The following is a 16,802-nucleotide window of genomic DNA, read 5'->3' on the forward strand; positions in this document are numbered from 1 at the left end:
TTGTTGCAGCCTCAGCACGAAGACACGGAGGAAGTGCTGCGGCCACTGGATCCAGTTTTTTTAGAAAAATAAGTCACCGGTCTTTGTGTATCTCCATGTTGTTTCCATGTTCTGCATTCATATTTCCATGTACTGCATTCATAAATCCCTGCTTTTCGTCCACGAACAAAGTGAATGGACGAGAATGATCAGGCAAACCTAGCGTGGGTGCAGATAAAAGAGTAGCTTTGAGGTTACAGAGAGCCTTCTCAGCCAGTTGTTGCAACGGCTGTGCTCTTTCAGTAAAATTTAGAACCCACTGTCTGCAGTAGCCCAGAATACCTAAAACAGACATAACCTGTTGTTTTGTTTAGCTGCAGCTTAACCTTAGAAACTTTATGGCCATTTTTCCCACAGAAACAGCAACAATTTCTGGGTATCTATTGTACAATTTTCTTCCGTCGCGATTTATTCTACATACTGTTTCCGGCCAAACGCCGTCCAAATTCTGGGCAAGAGCTTAACCATAAACACAAAGGGCTTCTCTGTATCCCTGAGGCATGACGGTCCATGTCCATCGGCGGTACCGCGTTTGACGAGATCGGGATGTACGGCGGAGATGCCAGCCTCTGTTTCGGGAGACAAAGGATATTGGGCACGGTGCGGGCGGAAGGAGGATTTCGGGTGGATCACCAGAGGCTCACAGTGGGCTATCCTTTGAAACACTACTTTAGTAATTAAATGGTCAGGAGTATCAAAAATACCTGGAGTAACTTGTAACCAGTCTGTTCTTTCAAGGCATTTTTCCACCCATGGTCCTATTTTCTCCCATTTAACAGTGTGTGATTTAGCTAAGGAAAAATATGAGGCACTATTTTGCCAAGATAATATATGTGCTGTGAGCATGTAAAATGAACAGAAGCAGCTGCCTTTGTGGATGAAATAAAAACACAGTAGATGTGAAGGGTTTCGGGGCAAGTACCAGAAGTAAAAGAGGGTTTGGGGTAAGGGGTAATTTGACACAACAACTTGGGGGTTGAACAAGGTATGTCCGCCAGGACGTGACTGGACTTGAAGAGGTTTTGATACTTGAAGAAGGTGAGGTTGTCCAGAAGCAGTAAGCACAGTAACAGTTTCGTTTGAGGCAGGGACCTTTGCCAGCGAGCGAGTGGCACCAGTGTCGATTAAGAAAACAGTCTCAGTGCCATCAACAAACAATGTCAGTAAAGGATCAGTCTCTGAATTATGGGTGAGCAAAGGTAGTTGAAAAGAGTGGCTGGAGGTCCCAGCGTTTTCCTATGGCCAGTATTGTTAGTCAGGGGTGTCAGAGAAAACAGGTGGAATAAGGGGAGGTGGGGGCTGTTGCTGTCTGTGAGGGCACTCCCGACGAAAATGTCCAGTTTCACCACAGGCGTAGCAAGAGAAGGAATTAGCATTGGAATTTAAGGGAGAGGGAATAAAAGGATTCTTAGTGTGGTCAACAGGAGGAGCTCTAAAACCACCTCGTCCTCTTCCTCGTCCTCGTCCCCTTCCTCTAAAGCCATATCCTCGACCTTGGTCAGGAGTATTCCTGGTATAATAGTTCATCTGTGCTGCCAATAATTTGGCATGAGAGTTCGATTCGGCATGTTCAGCATGTCGTTTGACTTCAACAAACGTGGCACTTTCCCACTCAATACAGGAAGTGCGGACTTTGTTTTGTATATCAAGGCGCAAACCGGAAACAAAAGGTGGAACTGCAGCTCGGGTGCGGTCATCAGCATTTCCCAAGCCCGAGTGATTAGCCATAAGGTCTTGAATCCTATGTGCCCATTCATCAACCGTTTCGTCTCTCTTTTGTTTTACAGCAGAAATAAGGGACCAGTCCGTTCCTTTTTTATACGCCTCCCATTGTGGGTTAAATTCGCCTTCTCCACCTATCCCCTGTCCTCGAGTTAAAGCTGGGTTCCATACCCATGGAACGTCATTGCGGACACCCCTGCTAACAGTGGCCCATGTGGTCCCAAACTTTCGACGAAGTACCTGGGTCCATTCAGCAGCATTAGGCTTATCTAACTGATCAAGTTGTTCAACAAATTTTAGTCCTCCTACTTCTTTTGGATCTGGAAGTGCATTCACGACATCTTTTAGTTCTTGGATGTCCCAATTCCGATTTATCATAACTGTTGTGGGATTTTGGGGTCCAGCTGGATGGGCAGGGTTATAATGGGGATAGGAAACTTCTATTAAAAGGCAAGTAAGTGAAGGTGAAGGATCAGAAGAGAAAAAAGTTGGAGCTGGTTTGTGAGTGGAGGTTTGACTTCGAGTGCATTTGGAGACGGGGGTTTGTCTAGTACAGGGTGGGTCATAGTGATCTGTGCCTGGGGAATCATCAGGGGAAACTTCTGCTAGTTGTAGTGCAGGGGGGGGGCAGTCGGAATAGGGGATAGAGGAGGGGATAATAGAGGTGTCTGAGGTTGGTTCTGAGGAGGGGAAAAAAATAATAGGATAAATCTAAACCTGTCTTCTTTTCTATAAATTTTCTAGGAGACCCATTTTTACGGGGCGTCTGTTGATCCTCCGAAAATAATCCCTCCAGCACTAATGATTTTGATCCCCCTGTGCGGCGATTAACAGGCTTACTGTTAGTGATCCCATTATGTTCCCTTGCCCTCCCGGGTTCTGTATTTAATTTTCCAACTATATACTGATTCGCCTAATCCCTTGTACGTATGAATCAGCGAGGCATTAAGTGTGCCACTCACTAAACCTAAACTGTTCCCTTCTTAGTTTCAAGGGGAGACACCTAACTATCGGTACTGATTCAGTTCCCAGGAGAACACGGTTTTGTTGCTTATTCCGTATGTAGATTTATTTATTTTTCCATAGCGCTACATATCTTCCATAGCTACATATCTTCCATAGCGCTACGTGTCATTCCGTTCCTAACAGCAATCCTGCAATCTGTGCTCTTTTCGGTTTATATTTCCATACCACCCCGTTACTCGTCCCGTTAGCCTGTCCGCTCACATCCCCGGATTCCAGCTCAGGTGACTTCGTGTCCGATTCGGTTCAGCAGAATACTACATCAATACGTCCAGCCGAGTCTAGGATATGGGTGAGGCCAGTATCCTTTCGTCAGACCTTTCGTATGCGTCAAACTGCTTGGGTCAAGTCTCCATCACCTTAAGCAACCCGTTGAGATATGAGTATGACTAGACGGTCAACAGGAAACTCGCCCTCCCGTTATTTAGAAAATAAAAAAATGTTCGGAAATCCCCCGGTGCTTACCCCAGCCTGGAAGTGTGCAAGCTCTGTCTGGAAATCCATTCAGTCACTGTGGATGTAGCAAAGAGGAGACCAGGGACTCCTCACGCAAGAACTGTTTCAGGACAGGGCAGTCCTAACTTTTGCCGGAGCTGCATGCTCTGCTGCCGGAGCGCTCAAGTTGACGGCAGTCCGCTGGTAAGACGGATCACTGAAATGGTCTCGCTGGAGGAGTCGACCGGCCGTCTCTTGCCCCACGTCCGGGCGCCAAAAACTGTGGACACTTTTTGTGACTGAAGACAGAGAAGAAAATTAAAATTAGTCAAAACCTTTTATTAATACATACCAGGCAAGGGTAAAATGTCAGAGAAACACAGTCCTAGGACACCGCGCTTCATCTGCCTCGAGCGCAGATGTCCTTGTTCTTTTATACCTTTCTAATCTCCTGATCGTTGACCACGTAAGCAAAAAATAGCGTCCTGACTCATTGTACTTTTCCAATTTTGTAAAGTCATTACCCTAAAGGTATATTTTCTTGTCACACACATCATCAAAAGAAAACTTCCAGAAAGTATACATGCTTTTTGTCACGTACGCAAAACACAAACAAGTTTCATCACTCTGTCCTATTTTCTATACACACATACATTTTGTTCAATTACATCTTTTTATGTTTTCACAGACGCTAACAGAGAAGAAGCACCGGGGATTGTCATCTGTTCTTTAAAGACTGCTTCCTGTTGACGTTTTAACCTCGTGTTAAAGGATTGTTATTCTTGTGTATTTTAAACCTCCACTTCACAACTGTTTTAAGGATTATTTATTTAAAGATTTATTGAATGCTCTACTGCACTTTGGACACCTGTTTTGATTCTTTTAATAATCAGTTATATTATTCACCAGTGTTATGTATTAAAGGTAGACTACAGTATATATAATTTATCAGTGTTATTTGTTAGGAAAATTGATTTTTATGTTAATATATTTGGGGTGCGGAACGGATTAACTGGATTTCCATTATTTTCAATGGGGAAGTTTGTTCTAGATACGAGAAATTCGCTATACAAGCTCAGTTCTGGAACGAATTAAACTCGTATCTAGAGGTTCCACTGTATATATATTTATTTAATTATAAGCAAATACCCTTTACTGCTGATGCATCTTTTTTTGAAACCTAGATGTTAAATCCCTGGCTGAGAAAGAAGATTGGATTGTTGATAATGAGGGCATCACTTCAATGGTATGTACTGCATCACAGTTACAGATTGGTTTTATACAGATGAAACTGTCCCAGAAGTTTTCTTTATTTTTAATCTAGGCATTTTTACTGCTTTTTTATTTAAATTTATAGTGGCCAAATACAAACATATTACTAAAAATATTATATTATTTAATTTGACATAAATGTACCTTTTAACAGTGATCAATTTTTATAACCCTAAAGTAAAGAAATGGAACATAATTTTAGAAAATGAACTGTACACAGCGCTTGCAGGAGATGTTCTTTTGGACATTGTTGTATTTTAACAGTAACCTTTACATCAGCTATGTTGCTTTAATAGGAAGTAGTTTTAATTATGTCATATACCAATAATAACAATTCTGTTGTCTTGCCTCAACTTCTTAGTTAAATTCAAGTTTTTCACTACTCCTAAAATTGAAGGATGTTATGTCCCTAGTATAGTGTTTATTCACTGAACCTTTCCCAACTGAATGTAAGGTTTTAAAGATCTTGTCTGACGGATTGCCCCAAACTCATCTTCTGTTTTATTTTGCATGAACTGTTAAATAGCTACAGTTTGTCAAGGATAGATAGATAGATAGATAGATAGATAGATAGATAGATAGATAGATAGATAGATAGATAGATAGATAGATAGATAGATAGATAGATAGATAGATAGATAGATACATACATACATACATACATACATACATACATACATACATACATACTACATACATACATACATACATACATACATACATACATACATACATACATACATACATACTTTATTAATCCCAATGGGAAATTCACATTCTTCAGCAGCAGCATACTGATACAATAAATAATATTAAATTAAAGAATGATAATAATACAGGTGAAAAAAACAGACAATAACTATGTATAATGTTAAATATTAACGTTTACCCCCCCGGGTGGAATTAAAGAGTCGCATAGTTTGGGGGAGGAACGATCTCCTCAATCTGTCTGTGGAGCAGGACAGTGACAGCAGTCTGTCGCTGAAGCTGCTCTTCTGTCTGGAGATGATAACTATTTAGTGGATTCTCCATAATTGATAGGAGCCTGCTGAGCGCCCTTCGCTCTGCCACAGATGTTAAACTGTCCAACTCCATGCCAACAATAGAGCCTGCCTTCCTCACCAGTTTGTCCAGGCGTGAGGCGTCTTTCCTCTTAATGCTGCCTCCCCAGCACACCACTGCGTAGAAGAGGGCGCTCGCCACAACTGTTTGATAGAACATCTGCAGCATCTTATTACAGATGTTGAAGGAAGCCAGCCTTCTAAGGAAGTATAACCGGCTCTGTCCTTTCTTGCACAGCACATCAGTATTGGCAGTCCAGTCTAATTTATCATCCAGCTGCACTCCCAGATATTTATAGGTCTGCACCATCTGCACACAGTCACCTTTGATGATCACTGGGTCTATGAGGGGTCTGGGCCTCCTAAAATCCACCACCAGCTCCTTGGTTTTGTTGGTGTTCAGGTGTAGGTGGTTTGAGTCGCACCATTTAACAAAGTCATTGATTAGGTCCCTATACTCCTCCTCCAGCCCATTCCTGATACAGCCCACGATAGCAGTGTCATCAGCGAACTTTTGCACATGGCAGGACTCCGAGTTGTATTGGAAGTCCGATGTATATAGGCTGAACAGGACCGGAGAAAGTACAGTCCCTTGTGGCGCTCCTGTGTTGCTGACCACAATGTCAGACGTGCAGTTCCCAAGACGCACATACTGAGGTCTGTCTTTAAGATAGTCCACGATTCATGCCACTAGGTATGAATCTAATCCCATCTCTGTCAGCTTGTCCCTAAGGAGCAGAAGTTGGATTGTGTTGAAGGCGCTAGAGAAGTCTAGAAACATAATTCTTACAGCACCACTGCCTCTGTCCAAGTGAGAGAGGGATCGGTGTAGCATATAGATGATGGCAGCTTCCGCTCCCACCTTCTCCTGATATGCAAACTGCAGAGGGTCAAGGGCGTGTTGAACCTGTGGCCTAAGGTGGTGAAGCAGCAGCCTCTCCGTGGTCTTCATCACATGTGATGTCAGAGCAACAGGCCGAAAGTCATTCAGCTCACTAGGACGTGATACCTTTGGGACTGGGGTGATACAAGATGTTTTCCAAAGCCTTGGGACTCTCCCCTGTTCCAGGCTCAGGTTGAAGATGCGCTGTAGAGGACCCCCCAGCTCCGATGCACAGACCTTCAGCAGTCGTGGCGGTACTCCATCTGGACCCGCTGCTTTGCTGGCACGAAGTCTCTTCAGCTCTCTGCTCACTTGCGCTGTTGTAATTATGGGTGGGGATGTCTTTCCTATGCTGGTATCAGCAGAAGGATGTGTGGAGGGTTCAATACTCCGAGGTGAGAGTGGGTTAGGGTGGTCAAACCTGTTAAAGAAGTTGTTCATTTGGTTTGCTCTCTTCACGTCTCTCTCAATGGTGGTACCCCGCTTCGAGCTGCAGCCAGTGATGATCTTCATCCCATCCCACACTTCCTTCATGCTGTTATTCTGCAACTTCTGCTCCAGCTTTCTCCTGTACTGCTCCTTCGCCGCCCTGAGCTGGACTCGGAGTTCCTTCTGCACGCGCTTGAGCTTATGCTGATCACCGCCTTTAAAAGCCCTTTTCTTCTGATTCAAAAGGCCCTTGATGTCACTTGTAATCCATGGCTTGTTGTTAGCATAGCAGCGTACTGTTCTTACTGGAACTACAATGTCCATACAGAAGTTGATGTAGTCAGTAGTGCAGTCAACAACTTCCTCAATGTTCTCACTATGAGATCCCTGCAGGATATCCCAGTCTGTAGTTCCAAAACATTCTCTCAGAGTATTCTCAGCCTCCGGGGTCCACTTCCTGAATGATCGTGTGGTTACAGGTAGGACTCTAACTTTTGGTTTATAGTGAGGCTGAAGCAGAACCAGGTTATGATCTGCTTTCCCAAGCGCAGGCAGCGGGGTGGCGCTGTATGCGTCTTTAACGTTTGCATACAGTAAATCAATAGTCTTATTTCCCCAGGTGTTACAGTCCACATACTGGGAGAATGCAGGTGATGTTTTGTCCAGCGTCACATGGTTAAAGTCTCCAGCGATTAGCACAAGCGCCTCAGGGTGCTGCGTTTGTAACTTAGCAACAGCGGAATGGATGATGTCACTCGCTGACTCCACGTCGGCCTGAGGAGGGATGTAAACGATAACAGCAATGACGTGTCCAAACTCTCTGGGCAAGTAGTAGGGACATAAACTTACGGCCAACAGTTCGACATCCCTGAAGCAAGTGGAGATTTTGACGTTAACATGTCCAGAGTGACACCACCGTGTATTAACATAGAGAGCGAGTCCTCCTCCTTTGTGCTTCCCACAGGTACTTGCATCTCTGTCCGCTCTAACTGTGCTAAACCCGGGTAGCTCCACGTTGGCATCTGGGATGGTGTTATTTAGCCAGGTTTCACAAAAACACAACAAACTGCATTCTCTGTAGGTCCTGACATTTTTCACCAGCGCAGCCAGTTCGTCGATCTTATTTGAGATTGAGTTCACATTCCCCAGAATCACAGAAGGCACCGAAGGCTTGAAACGACAGTTTCTCGCAAGCCGCTTCTTTTTTAGCTTAGTGCCGGCTCTGCTGCCACGATACCGCCTTCTTACCTCGTCGGGTAAATATGGAACCACACCGGCACTGGCATTTGTTCTCAGCGCCCGAATTTGAGTACTTGAATAGGCGAGTCTCGGCGTGTAAAAATCCATGCCAACGTTGTAAAAGTAAGTGTGTCCAGGGAACGAATCCACATAAAATAAAGTAATAGGAGTGATCAATAAATAAAAATAGAAAAATAAAAGTAGAAAAGTACACATACATATACAGTCATACACGGAGCTGCTGAAAAGGCTGCCACTCACGGCGGCGCCAGATGCAATTATAGGGGAGTCAGGCATATAAGAAAAGCAAACGTCCATCCTGAAGTTAATGAAAACCCTTGAAAAAAAACCCTGTTGTTATATTATTCCTGGAAGGGCCTGGACCTTTACTAAATCTTGATTCTGTGCGGTTTTGATTATGGCAAGTGAAATAATCAAATAAAATTAATGATTTCAAAATTCTAACAAATAAGTACTTGTGTTTGACTCCATGTCTGGCTCTTAAAACATGAACCACACTCTGGTGTAATTTGAACAAGGCCTTGTCATCAACAGTAGGGTAAGGTAAAAGCATTTTTAGTGGGAAATGCCACAGAATCATCAAAATCCCTAACTGATGATTATCTTGCATGTATTGAAACCCAGGGGACTGCCACAACTCACCGCCTAAGAGGGAAACTGAAGTAAATCTTAGTGTATAGTCCGTATTAGAACAAGTTCCTTAACAAGTTCTAACATGCAGGCTTAATTCTTTCATTTTGCAGTTAATCAACTATGTGTATAAAAAAGGGTTCATGTCAAATTATTTTCTGCTTTGAGCCAAACGATAGAAATACATTAGGAATGTATAACTGTCAATCTTTCTGCTTTGAGCCAAACGATAGAAATACATTAGGAATGTATAACTGTCAATCTATTTTTAACAAATTTTTTTTTTGTTTTAGCCTTCAAAATTTGAGCAGTGTGTATTTCAAACACTACAATCGCTTAAGGAGCCTTTGGAGTGCAAGACAGGTGAAGTTAATGTAAGTAATCAAGTCTGCTTTTATGTCAGTTGTCAAGGTGTATGTTAGTGACACATGCAATATAAGAAATTCACTGGACTTTGCATGTGTAATAATACTTTTGAGACTGAGCTTATAAATTCAGTGGCAAATATTTAATAGAATATTCAACAACTACTGTCAGATTTTGCATCTTCAAGGGTAAGTTTCATCTCAAAGTCATCACCAAGTGCTGTTATTACAATACTGAATGCTACTTCCAAATTGCTTTTTCTATGCTATAGAGAACTGGATAGTAATAACTGGAAAAAAATCACACTTAAAATTGCTTAAATTCTTTCAATATACAGAAGCTTATTTCTTTCACAAAGATATTCCCTGCTGCCAGTGGATTGATAATGCTTGTGTTTGCTTCAATGAAGAGAGTTCATGCATGTAGTATGCAATCAAGTGGCAAGAACTAAACTGATTCTATAGGCATCAGTTTATCCTTCTAACCCTGTTAAACAGGGCCGCATCGTATGGCAGCTAGAGCATATGCCAGTAAGCATCAGGTGTAAACAGGATGAATACCTAGTAGGCAGCATTCCAGTCCATCATAGAGCGGGCAAGCTTGCAGACACAGGCTAGGGCTAATTTAGCATTTTAGGGATGAAGACCAGTTTTATTTCCAAAAGGATGGAGCAGCTCCCCACTACTATCATGATGCAAGGGCCTATCATAATACAATCTGCCAAACAGATGGATTGAATGAAGAGGTAGCCCTCGCGTTCACCAGACCAGACCTCATGGCAATGAACTTTTTTTTTTTTTAACAGGGTCATGTCAAACATAAGGTTTATCTTGCAAAACTGCAACAATCGATAAATTGATAACAGTCAATGAACGCGAATGTACACAAATACCAAATGAAAAGATTTGTGATGTTTGCAAATACTTTGGTCTGCGTTAATGAACAGTACCTGTACCAGAGCAGTCAGTAGTTTGAACACTTGTGATAACTAACTCTACATTTGTCTTCTTTAATTTGAATTTTAAAACTTGGATGTATCTTATTAAACCTTTTAAGTTCAGCCCCATTTACCCCTTTGGAGTAGATGGTATTGCTCCAACTTCTTTGCTGCCACACCCTATAAACACTGGGATCTCTTCTATACACCAGAAGTATGGTCAGGTCAAGCAGTGAGCCTGATGGAGAAGAAACGAGTTAGGGTCTTACAAGGATTTTTAAAGGAAGGAATGGAGGGTTTGCCATTGGTTTCTTGGGTGCATATAATCTGATTGTTTTGACTATTGGTGTAAAGTTCTGTCCATTAATGTGACTCATTCTTAAGTTATGGTCCTTTGTTTGAACTTGAGTGTACAGCTTCTGTTTCTGAGAGTTGTATCTAAGTGTTACTTGGTCTATGATCAATCATCAGATAAGGCGCAAAGTCCGTATTTCAAAGAAGGACCCCACCATTGAAAAAGAGACTTTTTATCTGGCAATAAGAATGTCTGGTAACCGCTTTTAAAGTCAACACTTGTGCCTTAGCCAAATGGATAATGTCACACTGTCCTACTGTTTTAGTTTGGGAAGATGGTTCCAAGGTTTTAAGAGAAAATAAGCAGGCAGGAATCAGAGAGGAAAGGTCCAATACTTCAATTGTGTTTACTTGTTCAAATATAATATCAGTTACATACAATATAATAGCAATATACATGCAGATATAGGAATTGTACTATTGACTTACAGTAATATATATATATAAATTATACTATTGACTTACAGTAATACAGATATATGAATTATACTATACTTACAGTAATATCAAAAGACCCAGAGCCATCATCCTAGACCAGTAGACTGAGGGAGCCCGCGTGTCAGTCTCGTCAGAGGATCAACTCGTGAGCCTGGTCCAATACCGGGCGGTGTGCACGTTCCCCACGGTTGAGCTTCCGAAGAAACTGAGGGCGGAACCTTCCCTTATATACTAATTGAGTGTCCTTACCCAAAATGGCTTACATGTAAGCAGTGTATACAGAAGTGATCAGTTTCAGCACACACCCTTCCACAGGACGCAGTATTGTTTTTCTTCTACTTGGCCCTCACTGAGATGGTGCCTAGTATCAGAAGACACACAATAACAAGCATTGCTTGCAATGAAGCCCCTCGAAGTGAAAAACAAGTACATAGCCTTGACTGTATTCCCATAACATTCTGAAACTCTTTATGAGAAGCAAGTTTTTGCACATTCTTTCGCTATCATCCCAAACATTCCAATCTTTGTAGCTGGTTTTGCACTGAAGCGACCAACCCCCCCTCTTACTCCTTTATTTCATCCCTTCTCCTGTTACAGAGAAAACCTTTTTTATTACACCTACACTAACTGTCATTATTTTAGTAATCACTTTTTTATTTGTATTAGGGTAGGAAAGCACAAAAAAATACACAGACCATATATATATAGGATGTGTAGCTGCTTCATTTACATATTTGTCTGTTATCTCACAGAAGTAACTGAAGTACAGGCAGTCCCCAGGATACGTATGAGATAGAGGCTGTAGGTTTGTACTTGTTGAATTTGTATGTAAGTCGGAACAGGTACATAAGTTTAATAAATGCTATTGTTGACCAACTGTAAGCAAGAGCTCTGCCAATGAATGATGGAGTTTCACCCCTCTCTGACCTTTTTATTATTTCTACTTTATTTTCAATGGTGATTGTTTTTCTCTTCTTTACTGTATCACCAGCACTTGCATCAGATTAGTGTTTCAGAGACATTGTTGAAGGGTGAAGACAAAAGATTAAAATGAGCTCTTCTGCACAGCACTGTACACGCTATCACAGCAGGAAGGCACCAGTCATCAACACGTCTGATATACTGACAAGAGACAACTTCCTGCTATGTATATAACAGTACAAGCAGGCTTGCTATTGAGAATGAATGGTGTTATCGACGGGCGGTTTATCACCAGCCCACCTCACAGTCACCTCCACTACAGTATGCTGCCTGCAGTGTCCGCCCACCGAGAACGAACACGGTGCGGCCAAAGGTGGGTAGTGAATCACCCCCATTCAATAGGCAGCCATCTGATGCACACTACAATGCTATCCCCCGCCGCCCTGTTCACTCTCAATGGCCTCAGTTCAGCCACAACTGGAACACCGCTTGCAGCATTACCAGCCGCCCACCGAGAACGAACAGGGCAGCCATGTGTGGTGGGCGGGCAGTGAAACCACTTGCCGCTAGGAGCCGCCCGAGGGACACTACACTGCGCTAGCAGCGAAATCGCCCCCCCTCCAGCCTCCATCCAGCCACTGCTTGCAGCATTACCAGCAGCTCACTGAGAACAAACGGGGCAGCCGTGTGTGGTGGGCGAGCAGTGAAACCGCTTGCCACCGGGAGCCACCCAGGGGTCACTACACTGTGCGAGCAGCGAAATCGCCCCCCCTCCAGCCACCGTCCAGCCGCCGCTTGCAGTGTCCCCAGGTCGAAGATAACAGAGCGGCAGTTACTGAGACGCATGCGTTGCTGCTGCGGCCTGTTCGTAAGTCGTAGGTTGGATGTCCGTAACCTGGGGACTACCTGTATTTACTTTGTGTAAGTTGGAAGTTAGTTAAAAGAAATAGTGCAGTGTACCAACATCCCACCAGCTACATATAACCTAATTTGAAGGCACCAACATCTTGGTTAGTAAGACTACAATTCCACTAATATTCTGAATTAAGCCTTTAAACTTAAGGGTTGATTATAATGCATACACATTTGAATAATGTCTTAAACACAAATGGTAATTAACACTAAGATCTATAGCTTTCAGGCATCTCTCATTTTCATTGTTCCTTTGATACAGGTTACTGTAGATTCAGTATACATCTTTGGTTCTGGAAAATCTGCCTAAGTGTAGTTAGGTTGCAACATCATAGACGTCTTGTGAAAGAGGAACACTGACAACACCCAGGGTTTAAGTATTTTTCATAGTAATTTTGCATCAGTAAGCCGATTAGCATTCCATTCCATTACTTTGCATTACTTTGCTGTTACGTTAGACTCCAACTGATCTCGCCATAAAGAGTGCAGCGGGGAAAATAAGTATTGAATGCATCAATGTTTTTCTCAGTAAGTATATTTGTAATGGGACTATTGACATGACATTTTAACCAGATGTTGGTAACAACCCAAGTAATCCCCACATACAAAGAAATCAAAACCAATAAGTCTATCATTTAAGTTGTGTAATAAAGTGGAATGACACAGGAAATAAGTATTGAACATACTTATTGAAATTGATTTAATACTTAGTAGAAAAGCCTTTGTTGGTAATGACAGCTTCAAGATGCCTCTTGTATAGAGAAACTAGTTGTATGCTTTGCTCAGGTGTTATTTTGGCCCATTCTTCCACACAAACTGTCTTCAAATTCTAAAGGTTCCGGAGGCTCTGATCTTCAGTTCTTTCCATAGATTTTCAATTGGATTCAAATCGGCTGACGGACTGGGCCATTTCTCTGAAACCAATTAAGAGTTTCCTTGGCTGCATGCTTGGGATCATTGTCTTGCTAAAATGTCCATTCTCCTTTCATCTTTAGCATCCTGGTAGATGGCAGCAGATTCTTATCAAGAATATCCCAGTACATTTCTCCATTTATCTTTCCTTAAATTATATGAAGTCTGCCTGTACCATAAACTGAATAACAGAACCACACCATGATGTTCCTACATCCAAACTATTGGTATGGTACGTTTGGAGTGATGTGCAGTGCAATTTCTTCTCCAAACATGGTGTGTGCAATGACATCCAAAGAGTTTAATATAGTCTTATCTGACCAGACTATATTCTCCCAGCATTTCATTGGCTTGTCCAAATGTTGTGCAGCAAACTTTAAACAAGCTTCAACATGCTTTTTCTTCAGCAGTGGAGTCTTGTTCAGTGAGCGTGCATAGAGGCCATGGCGGTTGAGTGCAGTACTTAATTGTTTTCTTTGAAGCAACTGTACCTGCTAATTCCAAGTCTTTCTGAAGCTCTCCGTGAGTGGTCCTTGGCCCTTAGACAACTCTTCTGATTATTCTTTTGACTCCTCTGTCAGAAATCTTGCAAGAAGCACCTGGTCATGGCCGGTTTATGGTGAAATGATGTTCTTTCCACATCCAGATTATGGCCCCAACAGTGCTCACTGTGGAACATTCAGAAGTTTAGAAATACGTCGGAAACCAGTTCCATCAGTATGTTTTGCAACAATAAGGTTGCAAAGGTCATGAGAGTTCTTTGCTTTCACCCATCATGAGATGCTTCATTTGTGACACCTTGGTAATGAGAAACCTTTTTATAGGCCATCAAATAGGACAAAAACAAGCTAATATTAATTTTCACTGATAGGGGGGAAGGAATAATTTCTAAATACTGACAGATTTCAGCTGGTTTGTTGGCTTTCCATGCCTTTCTGCACTTCCTTTTCTTCATGTGTTCAATACCTTTTTACCCTCTGTCATTCCACTTTATTACACAAACTTCATGGACTTATTTGTTTTGATTTCTATGTATTTGTGTTGTTACTGACATCTGGTGTACATTTCATGTCACTAGCCTCATTGGAAATATATTTACAGTGGAAAAACATTGATGCATTCAATACTTATTTCCCCCGCTTAAGGTACATCAGGATAAGTCATTTTTTGATTATCTGCATTATCAAAAATCTTCCAGATAAGGACATTGTTTGATCGATTTTATCATAAAGAAACATTTCTTCATGAAACATAGTGTCACAATTAACTTAGTCAAGACAAATATTTATGATTATAATCTTTTTATTGAAATTTCAGAAGCAGTACAATACAATGTGTTACAATTTTATCACATTATCAATTGCTGTTATGTTTTTAGATATTACTTTTATGTTTTTAGATATTACTTTTATTTGCCCCTCTCGTGAGAAGTTAAAAAAAAAAAAATAGAAGAACAAAGATTTCTTGAAGAGTCATTGCCATGTTTGTTGAATAGCTGGGTTGATGCCAGTGGAGTATTTTTTTTGTATTTGACATAAATTATGTCACTAATTCATTATAGTGAGTTTCACAAGGTTCTTTCAGTTTAAAAAATAAAATGAGCTAGCTGTGTAGCAAATGCAAGTACATTAGTCTAAACATTAAGTAAGACTGCAGGTGGCAGCAGTGGGGGGCTGAGAAATAGACATCTAGAATATCTGAGTTGTGGACAAAAATGAAAGCTTGCCTGCAAAAGAGACTAGTGCCTAGCTGCATCTCTGAAAAGATTAATCAAATCCTAATGTCTTTCTGGACGTTTGAGTTAGATATGTGTTTGTATTGTATAATTTTAAGGAGTTAATCCGTGATAAGTATTTTTCTGTGGGGGCTTGGTTTTGAATTAAACCCACAATGGTGAATTAAATATTTTGTTGCCATTATTAGGTTAAAGTTTTAGTCCTTGAAGTTGCATTTTTGACATTTTTTATGATTTTTGGGTTAGTATTTTAACGGCTTTGTAACGGGTAAGGGGTGCAGTTTTTGAAAATGAGATGTATTCTAAGAAGCACATTCTCTTGTGGCAAATTGTGTCAGATATTTTAATACAGAGGGATATATGTAACTTGCATTTAAGTATGTAGTTGATCAAAGTGATATTAGGTCAAAATGTTTCCATTGCTGATGCAGATTCTCTTTTAGTTTGGAATCCTTATGGTTTTTCTGTAAATTTGGCAGTGTCTGTTTAATAAATGGAGCTTACATCTCACCATGCCGACCGCAAGAAATAGTATTTATACTTGTAGGTACAGGCTGGAAATTGGGGAAAAAGAATGCTACAGGCTCGCTTATTTGGGCTGTTATGGACGTGTGTCTGTGAAATGTGCATTCCCAATAAATGTGAAAAGTGGCCACCTTTGGCCACAATACATATGTAAAAGTCAACATGGACAGAGGCATCAAGCCACCCCAGTACCAATCTGTCTATCTACAGTATACAGCTTGTTTACTTCATTTGACCAAGTGTGTTTTGTTATAAGTTAAATATGATTTAAATTGTTCACTTGATTCAATTTCATGTTCATTTTACTCAATATTTATTTGTGTACATGAGAAATATATTCTGTAAGTTGATGTATGTGATTATATACAGTATTATCGTACAGTACAATTGCTTGCATTCTACTGTATTATCCTCCACTGAGTAATTTTCTGCAATATAACTAAACTGTAATTTACGTGGAAGTACTGCATGAACTAATCCATACTGATTTTTAAACATATGTTCAATTTTCTCTACTTATTCATCACATTGGGACTACTTAGTGTCATTCTACTTAGTTTTTATGTTTTTTTTATTGTGTGTCATCTGCTATTTTTAAAGATTTATAGCTGCAGTAATGTGCCCATTGCACTGGTAAAAATGTGTTATTTCAGGTAAATTAAATAAAAAGTATACTCAATATGGAAAAATTCTACATGATGTGATTTTAATGATAATAAATTTAAATGGATTGAACTGGAAGTGTTGCTGTGTTACACTGTGTACTTGGTTTGAGGATGATTTTCAAAAGGTTTCAAATGCTTTGTCAGCCTTTTTTTGGATTTCTATCAATTAAAACAAATTCAAATATTTATTTATTTTGCTTTCTGAAATTGATTTGAGTATATAATGTAAAAAGTTGCAATCACTGCAACTCTAAATATTTATTGAAACTGAGGACTTTTGGAG

At 40.9% G+C, this 16,802-nt stretch overlaps 1 protein-coding gene across 2 annotated transcripts in view; it reads left to right on the forward strand.

Annotated features, from left to right (window-relative positions):
- The window catches only part of exoc2 (exocyst complex component 2), a 340,160-nt gene that overhangs the window by 198,144 nt on the left and 125,214 nt on the right, over positions 1 to 16,802 (forward strand). For both annotated transcript variants that reach the window (XM_028803998.2, XM_028803999.2), the window contains exons 17-18: positions 4,404 to 4,465; positions 9,048 to 9,128. In XM_028803998.2, the coding sequence (XP_028659831.1) occupies positions 4,404 to 4,465; positions 9,048 to 9,128 (143 nt within the window). The remainder of the gene's footprint in view (positions 1 to 4,403; positions 4,466 to 9,047; positions 9,129 to 16,802) is intronic.

This window comes from Erpetoichthys calabaricus, chromosome 6, assembly GCF_900747795.2.
Source record: "Erpetoichthys calabaricus chromosome 6, fErpCal1.3, whole genome shotgun sequence".
Taxonomy (NCBI): domain Eukaryota; kingdom Metazoa; phylum Chordata; class Cladistia; order Polypteriformes; family Polypteridae; genus Erpetoichthys; species Erpetoichthys calabaricus.